The 15,005-nt window shown below is 40.1% G+C and overlaps 1 protein-coding gene across 1 annotated transcript in view; it reads right to left on the bottom strand.

Moving 5' to 3' along the window:
- Positions 1-525: 525 nt before the first annotated feature.
- Positions 526-15,005, bottom strand: part of LOC126412773 (odorant receptor Or1-like) — a 101,727-nt gene continuing 87,247 nt past the window's right edge. The window contains exons 5-7 of the mRNA XM_050082576.1: positions 9,821-9,934; positions 1,376-1,531; positions 526-629 (exon numbers count right to left, since the gene is read on the bottom strand). Coding sequence (XP_049938533.1) covers positions 570-629; positions 1,376-1,531; positions 9,821-9,934 — 330 coding nt within the window. The 3' untranslated portion in view covers positions 526-569. The remainder of the gene's footprint in view (positions 630-1,375; positions 1,532-9,820; positions 9,935-15,005) is intronic.

Raw genomic sequence — 15,005 nt, 5'->3', positions numbered from 1 at the left:
CGCGATATTGTGGAAGTTGATGGTAAAAGTTTAGAGATAGTGGAACACACCTCTGCTGTTGGGTAGCTTGGAGCTTTGATGCATGACGTTTCAGCTATTTAGTCGTCGCTTCTACGATTTAGATTTAATATCTATATGTTTATTTGCAATCCGGAGACTCACGCATACTGTAATATAAATCGCCACAACATACCTATTTCTAATTAAGTTCTGAATAACGCCGACATGAAACATTAATATTTGGAACAACTTCGTGTAGGGCAAGACTAGATTGGACACTTCTTCCGTTCGATTGACAGATAGTGAGGGTATACTGGTCCGTTTCCCACATATGAAAATAATACATACATATATTTCAGTTATGAATTCATTTTCTTGGATATCACATTAACTAATAAGACGTAAGTGATCTTTATGGATACTTCATGGAACAACGGTTGACTGGTATACTATCAACACAGGCTTGTTTACAGTAAACATTTAAATTTTCACACTACAGTTGTTTCTGGTGGTTTTTCTGTGTGTAGCACATTCATTGCGTTCTTCAGGTCTGCCTCTCTGGTGCCGTTTCAGTTGCTGCTATGTAGATAGTAGAGCAAATTCAGTAAGCCGTACGCTCCATTCAAGACCTGCGAAGAAAACAAAAATATAAACATAATGAAATCACTTCGCGAGTCACATGACAAGAAGCCTAAAAAAAGATTAAGTGCTCACTTTCTTCTCACAGAACAAAAGTTACAGCAGCCACATACACTCTGCAAGCCAAGAACCTCGAGAACCCTCACGTAAAAACACAATGGCGCTAATTAGTGCTCTTGACACGCTGGAGAGGTTTTAGAAAATTTGGAGTAAATAATTTTAGTTCACTTTTTATAATATTTGTCTATACATCAGCAATTCATATACTTGCTCTTGATCAGTTTCGAAAGATTACATACACAAGATGTTCCTAAATTCCTGATCTGCTAGAACGTGTAGAGACTGCAGTCCGCTGAATATATACTGATACCCACTTCAAAAGATGGACATTTTCACTGTTACAGGAACAAACATTTAAAACAGTGTGTTTTACTGGTTTATTCTGTGAATGACTGTCAGTCATTTACTGTAACTATTAATTACTGTTTTCCTAGTAGACTAATTAACGCAATTAGGTGCCGATTTCGGTAAAAGAAATGTTACAAGGCAACTCGTTTCACTGTTACAACAACAAATGTTCCCCAGTGCGAACGTACAGTATTTACGTGTCACGTAACACGATCTGCATACCTTCTCCCACGGCTGTCCCGCACCACGCTCCAGTACAAGACAGTTTACTATTGGCTACAGGAGTGATTTTACTGTTTTCTCTACACTTTACATCGGTTTCGCTCACCTGGATCAACATCTGCTTGGACAGTGTGCACGTCTTGCCCACCGTGATCACTATCGGGCGCACAGTCACCATCATGAAGATGCCCAGGCTGCGTTTGGAGCGAGCGTCACTGTTGACCCAGCCGCAGCTGAAGGCGGAGTACATCAGCCTCTCACTCTGAAACGTGTTTGTTACTTCTGTTACGCACAGGAACGACTGTACGGACGACATTACAGAGTGTTGTGCTTCGTTAAGATGGGTAAACGCTATATGGTCGGTCACTATTATGTGCACGGGTAATATGTTCGAGAACAAGTACGAGCTTGGGAAAGGAAAGGCACGTTACGAGAGTAGCATGCTCAGGTGCATGACCACATGCGCTTTTTTCCTCCTTCTTTCCGGACTTGTCGTTCAATGGGCAAGTCTGAATTCTCAGGATATGTAACTGTTCCTGTATGTTTGTCTGTGATGGTGTGGCATTATTGGCCGTGAGACCACGTCTGGGGTTGCTTGGCTGCTGGTGCAAGTCTTTCCAACTAATGCGAATTCGGCGATTTGCGCATCTCTGTGATGAAGGTGGATGAAGCGATTAGAACAATACAAAAGTCCAGAAACCAGCAAAGAAAACCTCCGAGCCGGCTGGGAATCTATCCACGGAATCCGGCATCTAAAAACAGCGACGCTAACCACTTTACCACGATCTGCGAACTATCTTTAGATATCCTGCAACCAGTCAATTGCATGTGGAATGAAATCACTTTCATCTCTTTTTTCCATAAGACAAAACTCATTGCACTGATAATGTTAGTAAAAAATCTATACTTTTTTTTCCTTTTTTCTCTCGCTGATAATCGGATACGAACTGCAACCCAGGCGAAGAGCCTAAACCTTAGTTATTTCTAACGGGGCTCAAACTCAGGCTCCATTATAAGCAACTGGTATCTCGGCAGCTTCTTGTCCGGTTGGGCTTGTCTGACTTTTGTAATTACATTATCTACACATTTATTTCGTTATTTACTTTTTTCCTGGTAACCACCTTTCATAAAAATATAAAAATTATTTAAGAATAGCAGTACCCGACGAGACAGAGTTTCTTTTGTACAAATGGCAACGTTTACAAGAAGCAACATAAAACATGTTAGTATTTACGCGAGCCACTACGTCTATATATTTTGATAGACGATAAAAATGGCTACGTAAAATAAACACATCAAAAAATGTTTTGCATCACCTCGGTTCCGAGAGTTCCTAAATCTGTACAGAAAGTTAATTGCTGAGATTAAATTATATGATTCAGGTTTTTAGGTCGTTTTCGCTGTCGGAATCTTTTAAAAACTTTACACTGATATTGCTGCAGACTGTCAACTGCTTGGTGCTCTCTGACAGACAGCACGTTAAGGCATCCAAATTCCTCACAAACAGTTAAAAATTTGCAACTGGGAATTTAAATAAACTTACAATTACAGTGGCTTATTTTTCAGTATTAATTCACCAGCACACACATCTGTTTGTTGCTCACTACAAAATCTACTTGGCTCAGTGTTTTTTATCTTGAGTTCCGTCTCAATAAGCGTAACTCCTTCCTTTCCCATATTAGTTATACGTGAGTAAGGTGCTAGACAGTGGTCTTTTATATTTATTTATAATTCTACTGTCTACGAATGGACATGAAACAGTTTTTCTATTACACTCAACTTGAAATACGCAGCTCTGCGGGTCACCTCTGTTACTCTTGTTGCAGGCAGCTGCGAGCTGCGGTTTTCTTTCCCAATCATTGGTTACAATCTTTCGCTCAATGGATGTGTTGATTATGATTAAAACTGGATCTCAATCAGCTGTAAATTCAGTATAGAATACGACAGTGTCTCTGTATCACATGATTGTTATTTCCGTTACCAAAAGCACTTTAAGGCACTATTTATATTTCTTCTTCGTAGTTTTGAAGCTACATTTTATTTTTTATTATTCCATTTGTTGCAATCCGTCTTCTATCAAAATTTTGTTTGCTGTTCCCTTTCCTTATTCTTAAGCATAGACCGATTGTATTTATGGCCATATGAAGGTAATTTTTTTTCCTTTGGTAGATCATTTATCTTTCATCGTCCACAAATCTGTACCAGCACATGCATCTACATACGTCTCAACGTTTGGCGAAAGGTACATTGTCCAACAGCATCATTTCTACCCCTTTCCTATCCCACGCGCAACTCTCACATGGGAAGTAGGACTCTCGTTATGTCTACGTTCGTGCCAGAGGGAGTATACTCTGTTGAAACGAGAACACAGGGAGGCGTGGAGACGAGTTACCAGATGCCGCAACGCAACGCAACGCGGTCGTAACATATTTCATTAAACGCGCGTCAACATATAAATTGTTCACTGCACAAAGATGGAGCTGGTAAAAATGTGTTCTGAAAACGCGGCACTGTGTTCTTAATTTAGTTTTATTTATGGCAAGAACTTTTAATGGTGTGCGGATATATAACAAAACCGCTTTTCCTGACGATGTTACTGAATTTTCGACACTTGGGTTACTTTTTGGTACTGTATTTAAACGATTATGCCGTGCGAATGAAGTCTTAAGAATAAATTATAGTTTTATCTTCTCCGAACAGGATTTCCGTCAGCCACCCATAACACACACCAGAACAGTTAACTGTGGATGCAAAATTCTTTTTGTGCTTCTTCTCTCCGTGGAAGAGAAATATCCCACTACTTTAAGGTTCATGTATGTTACAACGACCACGATACTCTCAAATTCGTCCAGGAAGTTTGTGTACATCTGTCTTCCTTTTCGACATAAGAACGTTTCACTATTACATATTGACTCGAGAAGTGACCAAAATTAATTTTATTCTCAAGTCGCAATCTGTTTCCATAGTTTTCTACCAACATTATCGTCTTACTTTTTCGTGTCTGTCCAAGATTTACTAGTGAATTTACTAGTGAATGTAGATGGAATGACAGTATTGGCTGGGGATAAAATTCACTAGTAAGTCTTGGATAGATACATTCAGTGGAATGTTAAATGAACTTCAGACAATCGTTTTAGCAGTGTTTGGTTTACATGTAAATACGGTGTTTTCTCAATAATCTTTCAATCTTTCCTTTCACTTTACTAACAGAAACCCTTACCTTTTAGACTGCATGAATTCATATGCCATCTTCTGTAATGATATCACATAGGTACATTTACTTGCTTAATTTTGGCCTTACACATACCTACGATTGCACTATAAAATGTCGAATCCAAACAAGTCCAGTTGTCTAAATTTCCAGTTATTTTATTCGACTAACCAGTTTCATCACTGCATTACGCTTTCTTCAAGTCTCCTGACCGACATGTACGAGGAATCTCACCTCTGGTCCATTCAAAATAGGTGAGAGCATTCAGTGGATCGAAGGGATCGTTGTGTTGAGAAGAAATCTGCGGGTACCAGCCACTGAAGGCTGGACCAGTGGTGGGATTGTTCTTACACGTGGCTCAGGAGGCCTGAAGATGGCGTAATGTAGCGTTTAAATTAGTTACTCAAATAAAATAACAACTGGAAATTTAAACGGCTGATGGTGTTTTGATTCGACTTCTATATTGAAGAGTCAAGGTCAGCAACCACCCGTATCCTATATAAAGATGGGCTTATAGAGATGTGTTTGCATTAGGTTCATCAGTATTTTCTTCAGCTAGCCCAGATACATTTTCAGCTTCCTTTCTTTGAGGATTGAAGGGAAAGTCTTGAGGGTCCAATCTGCAGGAGAATATTTCGTAATCATAAGTGAAAATTGAATATTCAATGAACTGTGAATGAAGCCCGACCAACAGGCATTACATACGTTGATCAAAAATGATGGTGCATTGAGAATGGTCAGTTTCTAGGTGAAATCTAGATCTGCCAATAAAATTTCGAAAGGACGACTGACAGCTGAAATCTATTATTTACAAGTCAATAGCAGTCGCTGCATGCAGCAGCCTCTGAATGGAGGGTAACCTGATCTTAAAATTACTCAGTCACAGTTTGCAATGTCTAGTAATCCTGTTTCCTGTCTTCACCAAAAGGTGACACCCTTGCGGAGATCGTTGTCTCGTAACAGCCGACACTAAATTGCATACTTAGAATTGATTTTATGGGATTTTCTAGTCGCTTAGCGAACTACACTATCTGATCAAAACTAGCGGTCCCTTCGCCTTTATGACGGCTGTAATTCTGCTGGGGACACTTTCAGTGAGTGTGTGAATGGGCATGGAGGAATGGTATCCCATTTCTCCTTAAGAACCGAAACTTTTTTTGGAAGCTGGGTTGTGCGGTGAAGCCGTCGATCTAACTCATCCAAAACATGAATCTGGGCGGGTCTCTCCATTTCAGGAATGCAATTATCCCAAAACATTGCATCAAAATTGCTGCTTTATAACAGGGTGCATTCGTGCTGATACAAGCATCGTCTCTGAACTGTTCCTCTATTGTACGCAGCACACAATGCTTTAAATGTATTCATATCCTTTCGCATATAGCGTTTTCTTAAGAGCTGTAAGGGGACCACAGGGCAACCAGGAGAGACACCTCCATACCCTAAGAATAGCTCTTCCGAACTTTACTGTTGGCCCCACACATCATGGGGTTGGTCACCCCGGTGTTCGCCAAACCCAGACACTTCCACCGGATTGCTACAGGGTACAGCGTGATTCATCACTCCAAATCACTCGTTTCCAGTCATAAACTGTCCTGTGATGGAGCTCCTTACATCACCTCGAGCGTTGCTTGGCGATCGCTACAGGGATTTGCGGCTTATGACGTGATGCTCGACCTTTGTAACCCATTCTTTCCAACTCCCCTACGCACACTCGTCGTGCTAGCTGGCGGTATGGCACTATGGGACTCACAAGTGATTTCTTCCGCTGGTTTCATCCGACTTTTTACAACCGACCTCTCCAATGCTTGACGGTCCCTTTGTGTCAGCACGTGAGATATGCTTAGACTAAGTTTAACTGTGTTTGTTGTCCGCCCCTGGTAGCTGAGTGGTTTCCGGCACGGTAGCTCAGCGTGTTCGGTCAGAGGGTTAGTTGCTCTCTGTACTAAAAAAAACTGAGTGAACAGATCAACGATGAACCTGAACAGGTGTCATGGACGTCCGCCCCGGACACATGCAACGAACAATAACGAACAAACTGAGATAAAAAAAATAAAGTGGTCAGCGTGACGGAATGTCATACCTAACGGCCTGGGATCGATTCCCGGCTGGGTCGGGGATTCTCTCCGCTCAGGGACTGGGTGTTGTGTTGTCCTCATCATCATCAATTCATCCCCATCGACACGCAAGTCACCGAAGTGGCGTCAAGTCGAAAGACTTGCACCAGGTGAACGGTCTACCCGACGAGAGCCCCTAGCCACACGGCATTTTTATTTTACAGTGTTTGTTCTTTCGCATTTCCATTTCATAGTCACATCACCAACAGTTGACTTGGCAGATTTAAAAGGGTTGAAATGTCCCTGATGGATTTGTTACTCAGGTAACGTCCAGTGACTAGTTCAAATCGAAGTCACTGAGCTCTACCGAACGACTAAGTTTGCCGACACCGATTCTCTATTGACAACACAATGCACCCACCTTCTTTTATACAGGTGGGTTACCTTCTTGTGACATCTGTTGATCAATACCGCCTTACATAGAGGTGTCCGAATTCTTTTGACCGATAGTGTGTAGTTATGACTAGAAGCCGCAGACGTGCTCCGTACTGGGCAGAAGGCAGCTGAATAGTGCAATTCGAAAATTAGATGTGATATAAGTTCCTGAGCTTGCAAACACAATTTTCAAATGTACAAATGAAGACAGCATAGCGATGGTGCTCTATCACACAAATGAGATACACTGTAGCAGATATGGAGTAACAACACGTAAGATACATATACACACGAACTCTATAGGTTAATTTTTTTTATTTTGTTCGTATTGTCGCAGAAGTTAAATAAAAACAAGCCCCATCTCTCGATTCCAATAACAGATTTCGGAAGGATTCCTTTGGGTGCAAGGTAAATACCGTAACTCATAACCTTTTATTTATTTATTGGTTTATTTAACCTGATACTACTAATCAGACTTTCTACGTATCATAAATTAAAAGACCAAGCAACATAGCTGGGAGAATACATTTAATGGAATGAAAAGTAATCGTACAGTGGTATTACCGGAAACTTTATGGAAGAGACAGAAAGAAGTGTTTCACTTCTTAATAGTAACAGACCGTTTAATTGTGAGCAGAGAGCGTCTTATTCCAGAGACGGACAGCAGCAACACAAAAGAATGTTGTTCTATAGTTGGACACAGCTAGAGTACTAGATAAGTGAGGCCTTCTGTTGAATTACTTAATCTCCGATACAAAGCACTAGTGTTCTTGTGCACCGAGCACCGATGAAGTAAGCACAGGGTTCGACAGTCACGTAGGTCGTCTGACTGCGGCGACCTAACTGGGCATTTGAAGCACTGACTGGGTGAAACAGATGGACAGCGCAGACAAGCATTCATTGTTAGTTCTCACTCGTTCCGTGTTGGATTAACTGGAGCTTCGATAGATCGAGTGATTGCAGAAGTTTGCGTTCCACACCCCATGGACATATGTTCCGAAATTTTTCAAGCACATAGAGGCAGTCGGAATTATCTCTGCATAAGGTGGCCGTGTTTTCTGCCCTGTTGAGAAGGTCACGCAGATTTTTTAATGTTTTTGATAAGTTCTTTCAAATACTGTCGGGAAGAATAGGAGGCAATTGTAAGCGGAATTCATAACTTATTAATTTCTGGTGGGATTCTAAAATTACTTGAGACTTTTTTGCATTTCGTTTAAGTCCCAGATATTGAGCCCACCTTACAACTGAAGACAGATCGTCATTCAAGTGGAAGATAGTAGTATTGATTCTTTCATGTCTACCACTTGGGTAACACTGAAGATCGTCGACATGGACATGATACCTGCAGGAGGACAGATGCGATGAGATGTCATTGACAAAGAAACTGATAACTTTGGCACTCTTAAAAGAACATGTTTTCAGCAGAACTTTTCATTCCCAGAGACAACTCGTTGGTGTCTGTTTTTCGAGAAGCTCTGTAACTGCTTCAGCATACAACCTGAATATTTTAGCTGTCGCATTTTTTTAAGCAGTACGTCAAATTTGACGGTCTGGAGAACTTTGCTGGAGTCTACTAGTATTAGTATCGTTGCCTCAGTTAGTTACCTTAATTAATACGGTGTTTGTGTTACTACTTTTATCAAAGTCGAACTAATATATGTTACATAAGCTGAATTTGTGTCAGTATTCAGTAATTTGGCCCTAAACAATATAATATAGGGCTTTGGATACAGCGGGTAAGACGGTGATTCATCGGTAATCACAAAGTAATTGTGGGCTTTAGATCTTAGCGAAAGGTCGGGCAATCCTTTTCCATGCAGTCAGATTTGTTCCATTCACAAGAAAACAATTTACTACCTCCCAAAAATATTTTCAATTAAGAACCCCACAGCTTCTTGGCTGAAAACAGTTGAGCTGTAATTTAGACCAAATCTCAGTCGTACTGAAAGGCAAGAGTATGGTCCTAGGGAATTGCTCAGCACGTTAAACTTATATTCTGTTCTTTTTCGTGGCAGAGAGTCAACTGTACTCGTAATGCTCACTTAGGATAAATATTTTACACTTTGTTTTCCTAGTTAAAGTTCTCCTTGAGAAGGTATTTTGTAGTTATTGTGTTCCACCTGCATAATATCCTCATATAGAATGTAGTTATTAAGTCTAATTAGTCGACGCTAACGAGAAATATTTGTTATTTTTCCAGTATGGATGAGACATTATCGACTTTCACGAAAAACGTTTTACAGTTTTCATGCAGATTTCTATTGTCATACAGATGGGATTTTTCTGAGGAAAATGTTCTACTGATTGTGCAGGCAACTTTCGTGAATTGATAAAAACTAAGTGTATAGGACTTGATCTCTATGTTTGTGTTTAATCTGTGTACATACTGAACATACTTGTGTAATGATTGTTCGTGTCTACTGTAGCTACCCTTCAACAAAATATTCAGTGACATTCGACAACAGCTGTACGCGAAACATTTCGGTTAAAAAAACTGAAATGGCCAGCAAGCTATACTTTTAAGACAGAGAAACACATCTAAATTCCTTGCCTATACTTTTAAAATTGCCACAAAGTTATTCAAATCTACCCATAACGTGTCGAACCATCAAATCGATAAAGATTCTTGCATCTGTCATTCTCGAGGAATGAAGGCAATTAAATAAATGATAAACAATTTCAACAGATAAAATAAAGAACAATGTTAAAGATAACAGGCGCAGAACCCCCCTATCCTCTCCCTATGTATCCTTCCTTCTTCTCTCTTTACGTGCTCTAAGCTCATTGTAAAGGAAAAATTAAATAAGACATTTTCGCAGAGCAATGGTAAAACATACAATTAGTCACTTACCTGGTCGGTCATGATGTGCGCATAAATGCAGAAAATTATAGTTTCGTAGAGGAGATCAGGTATTGAGAAAAGTGCATTCATCGCTTTTCCTATATTTCCATCTCTCTGCAACAGCTGTATGAAAGAAAATATGAAATTTATACGCAAATACGTTCCAGTTAGAACCATAAATAGAATAGGAATTAGAGACCACTAATACACCAACAGTTCCATACACGGTATAAGTCATGAACGAACATTCTACACAACAAACACACACCAAGCCAGTGCGGCCTGCTACCAAGCGCATACAACCGCTAAGACACACGTCATAACAATGAAGCTCTTTAACACAGCACCCGTCGCTCTTTGATAAGCGAAAAAATAAGCCTGTCGTTGAGGCCAGAAACAAATAGTAATGTAAATACATATAAATATAGCACTATTTTAGGTTATCGTACGTTTAAGGAAAATTATCAGTCTTTGCACCACTTTCAAATCTTTCCGAGAATTGATTGAATATTTATGCAGTTTCTTTCGTACAATACTTCATCATGGTCAAATCATTTTCAGAACGTTGAGGTTACGATTAATAGAGTCCGCCAGGTCATTAATATACAACATGAATAGCAAAGGTTCTAAACACGCTTCCCTTACACAAGCCTGAAGAAACGTCTACATTTGTTCACAGTTCTCAATCCAAGATAACATACGCCGTTCTTCCCACCAATAAATGTTCAGTCCAGTCACACATTTACTTAGAAAACCCAAGTTATTGTACTTCCGTTAATAAGCTTGGGTATGTTCCTCTATTAAATCCTTTTCGGAACTCTAAAAATACTACACCTACGTGACTGCTTTGATCCCTAGCTTACAGGACGTCCTGTGAGGAAAGTGTGACTTGGGTTGTGGGACCAGGATTGTTGGCTTGGAGGAGGTAATTCTGTTCCAGACACTTTACTATGTGTCAGCTCAGAATATGTTCTAAGAGTCTGAGACACCAATCGGAAGAAAATCGTTCCAGGAGGCAGATGTCATCTGTGTGAAAAAACTGATAGCAAAAATCCGTATTAAGCGTAAAAAATTCACTTACAAAGCACATCTTACATACACATGTCAAAACTCTTAGTAGAAGTTAGGTATAGCATAGTAAAACCTGCATGTACATAATTACAATACTCGACTATTGTATTGTTGTACTATTATTTTATGCAATTTGAATTATTAATAAATTCAGCTATCTAAATTAGAGCTTTCGCTTGAGTCTAGTGTACCCCTTCGTTCACATCAAGGTCATTATCACTGCCCACAAGGTGAGGGCTGCAGGAACCTGAAGAATCGGATGATGAATCACATAGTTCTGTGGAACAGATTTTCTTTTTTTGAAGGCCTTTAGATTTTGCCTCTCAGCAACCTTTTCTTGACAGCACTTTCGTCAAGCGACTTTGTCAAGTGATCTTTTTACGGCGGTTCATTGACGTGGCAGGCGGTTGCTGCTTTCCGTACCCGCGTTGTGGTTCTCTTCATAATCTTGGGGACAGGAGATATGTCGAATGGTGAAATTGCATAAACTGTCATAGCTAGAGCTTGATGTGACTGTACATCAGGATAACTCGAAGAAGAAGTAGATGATGTCGATGGTCCAGAGGTAGCAAGTAGAGGAGCATGTGATTCAGAAACATTAAGTCTATGTTCCACTGTGGAGCAAGACTTTCCTGCAACCAACTCAGCAGCTATGAAATCAGCGTCGGTGAAGATGTAAAGGCTCATAGTGTACAGCCCAGTTACTTTGAATCCGTTTATTGGTGTCTCAGCTGATTCGGTACGAAGGTAGGCTTGGCCAAAAACCTCCATGACGTCGTAATGTGCTAGAGGACGCCCATTGTGATGCAACCACACTCTTAATGCCTCGCTGTAGTACGATTGAAGAGGTCCCATGAACGTCTTATCTAGAGGCTGCAGTTTGTGGGTGCAATGTGGAGGAAGTGAGATGATAGTCACGTGGTATTCTTTCGTCTAGTCAATCAGATCTGGATTTCGAACGTGGCTATAATGACCATCCAAGTTCAGGAGAACAGGCCTTTGTTCAGTCGGACATGTTTTCTCGATGAAGCGAACAAGCCATTCGATGAATAAATTGTTTTGAACCCATTCTGAAGGATGGGCTCTACCAATTTCAACCTCTCATTAGAACTTGGGTCATATTGTTTCTAGGGAGAAGTATCATTGCCGGGACCCAATGTCCCGAAGCGCTCATACATTCGATAACTGTGATTGTAGCCCCTCTTTCTGCAGATGTTAGAGCTACAATTTGTTTCTTCCCTTTCACCCCTATCACTTTTGGAATTTTGCTTTGGCCAAACGACATGCCTGTCTCGTCCACGCTATAACCTCGGTCTGCTAGATATGAGTGTTTATTGAAAGCGTTACCAATAAGTCAAAGAAAATCATCACATTCTTTTTATTGAAGCCTAAGGCTCTGGCATATAAAGTTGCACAAGGTTTGCGAATTGACAGTTCATCCTTGTGACTCTCAAGAAAAAGGTCAGCCCAAGCTCGTCCGCTTCTCCTCCTTTGAAAATGGTTGTCAAACAATTTCTCCGGGCAAGTAAAAATGTCATTCTTCTCAGATCCGCCAAAGTGCAACCAAAGAATTTTTCTCCACCTCAAGGAGATAAGAAACTATTTTTCGAGGTCTGCATTTAAAATCGGTTTCCTTCTAAGCTTTGTCTCTTGCATTGCTTGCTCAGGGATTTTATCAAGTTTACGTAATCTCTGTGAAGCAGTACGAGGCATTTTGAATGTTCTTGCTGCAACTTTCACGGAAGCCTCCATTGCTTACACAGCTGCTATGGCACAAACCGTCTGAGATTTATCCCACTGATGCCTCTGGTTCTTACATTCTCAGTGCATCTTCGTTCTCGGCATTCTGCAAGGACGAAAAAAAGCACTAGGGTCTATTATCGCAATTAGAAAATTCTATTCCTTTATTTGTTGCTGTGTAGATTGTATATATGATATCCAAACAAAATTCGACCAACTATATCCCCATAAAATTATTTAAATGTTTTACACTCTTTAAGAGAAGAAATAATGTAATTATGGGCCCTCCGTAAATAGGATCCCATTTTTACACCAACCCAATGGGTCCATATTTACACCAACCATTCTTAAGCAACATGTCCACTATCACGTCTAACCTAGAAGCGTGTGTAACGTAAAACGTGCTTCTAAAAGTAGCTTAGGATTCCGTTATTCCGGATATCACTGAGAAATTGTTTTAAACTATTCAGAAGGATATAAAAAGAAAACCATTTCAGATACCTGCCAAACGTCTGCAGTCGTGAACAAACACCAATTCACACAATAACTGACGCTTTAGCTACACTGCTTAAAACAATGCTTCCAACTGTCCACTGCTACCGTCTATCAACAACAGGCACCGTTCTCAGCCCTGGTCGCCAGACTGCAGCACTTCCCATCTCTTCGTGAGGGGTGCCCCAATTAGACCTGTGCCCACCTTTACACCATTTTCTCTAGCTCCGCGTTGCAGACGCTTCTATTCTTTCCTTGTCTGGTCTGTTTTTGGTCACCATTTAACTCCCATATAAGGCCACGTTCCCAAAAAACTAGTTTAGATATTAGATGTGTCCTTTTTTAAAGAAAAACTTTACTTCAATTTACACCATCTATACTTCTGTTAAAGTCAGCTTTTTGCTGCCGAAATAGTAATACTCATATGATGCTTTTTGTGTTTGGTTTCCTAATCTAATTCCCTTGATATCACATGATTGAATTCTACTACTTTTTTTCCTTTTATTAATATCCATCTTATATTCTATTTTAAAACCAATGGCCGTTCCATTCAATCGATTTTCCATGTCCTTTCTTGTCTGTGATAGAATTACGACATCATTGGTAAAAAGAAGTTAATGTTTCTTCTTCGTGATCTTTAATTGCTTCACCAAATTTCTCCTTGGTTAAAGGGTATGCTCAATGTACAAACTGCATAACGTGGAGGAAGGCTAATAGGCTACAAACATCTCTGACTCGTTCCTCAATTACTGCCTCTCTTTTTCGTCCTTCAGCTCTTACAACTGCTGTCTGGTTTCTGTAGATGATTTTTCACTTTCTGTTTTTTAATCCATGATAACTTCGTAATTTCCAAGAGTGTATCCCACTCAACATTATCAAAAACTGTTTCTTAATTTACAGATATTATAATTTTTAATTTGTCTTTTTTCAGTCTGCATTTTAAGTAATGGATTGGGTATTGCCAAGCACGTTCATACATATTTCTGGAACCCAAACTATTCTTCCCCAGGTCGGTTTCTACGAGTCTTTTCATTCACGTGTAAATAATTACCATTGTAATTGTCTTGTAACCAAGGCCTGTTAAACAGATAGTTCCTTAATACAATTGTCAGCACCTGCGTTCTTTGGCATCGAGACTGTTAACTTCACCTTGAACTTTTGGGGGTATTTCGCTTTTCTCATATAGGGTGGATACCGGATGGTACGGTTTTGTCACGCTTGTTTCTCTGACGGATATTATTCATTATGAGTAAAAGTCATTTACTCTAGGTGTCTTGCTTCTACTTAGGTCTTTCAGTGCTCTGTCACATTCTGTTCACAGTACCATACCTCCTTAATACCTCCAACCAATTCCTCTTCCCTATCCATAAAATTCTTTTACAATTTCTGTCCTTTATATTAGTCATTTATTTTCTTCTTTCTACCCTTAGGTCTTCCATTGTTTGCCGTCCGGAGTGGCCGTGCGGTTCTAGGCGCTACAGTCTGGAACCGAGCGACCGCTACGGTCGCAGGTTCGAATCCTGCCTCGGGCATGGATGTGTGTGATGTCCTTAGGTTAGTTAGGTTTAATTAGTTCTAAGTTCTAGGCGACTGATGACCTCAGAAGTTAAGTTGCATAGTGCTCAGAGCCATCTGAAACATTTGAATCTTCCATTGTTTGCTTGGTACTTGATTATCATCTTACCTCCTGATGATGATGTTTCTTCAGTTTTCCTATATTCGGCGTCTACCTTTATCATATCCCTACGTGCTTCTATAGTTTTGCATTTCACCTCTAGCCAATCCTGCTTTCTCATTTTGCACGTTCTGTCAGTCCCACTTTTTGCACTTATAGAAATATCGCAGATAGCTACCCCACAGCACGAGTTTTTGCATATGATATTGCTATGAT

The sequence above is a fragment of the Schistocerca serialis genome, chromosome 1, assembly GCF_023864345.2.
Source record: "Schistocerca serialis cubense isolate TAMUIC-IGC-003099 chromosome 1, iqSchSeri2.2, whole genome shotgun sequence".
NCBI classification, from domain to species: Eukaryota; Metazoa; Arthropoda; class Insecta; order Orthoptera; family Acrididae; genus Schistocerca; species Schistocerca serialis.
This window is presented reverse-complemented; position numbering and strand designations above follow the sequence as displayed.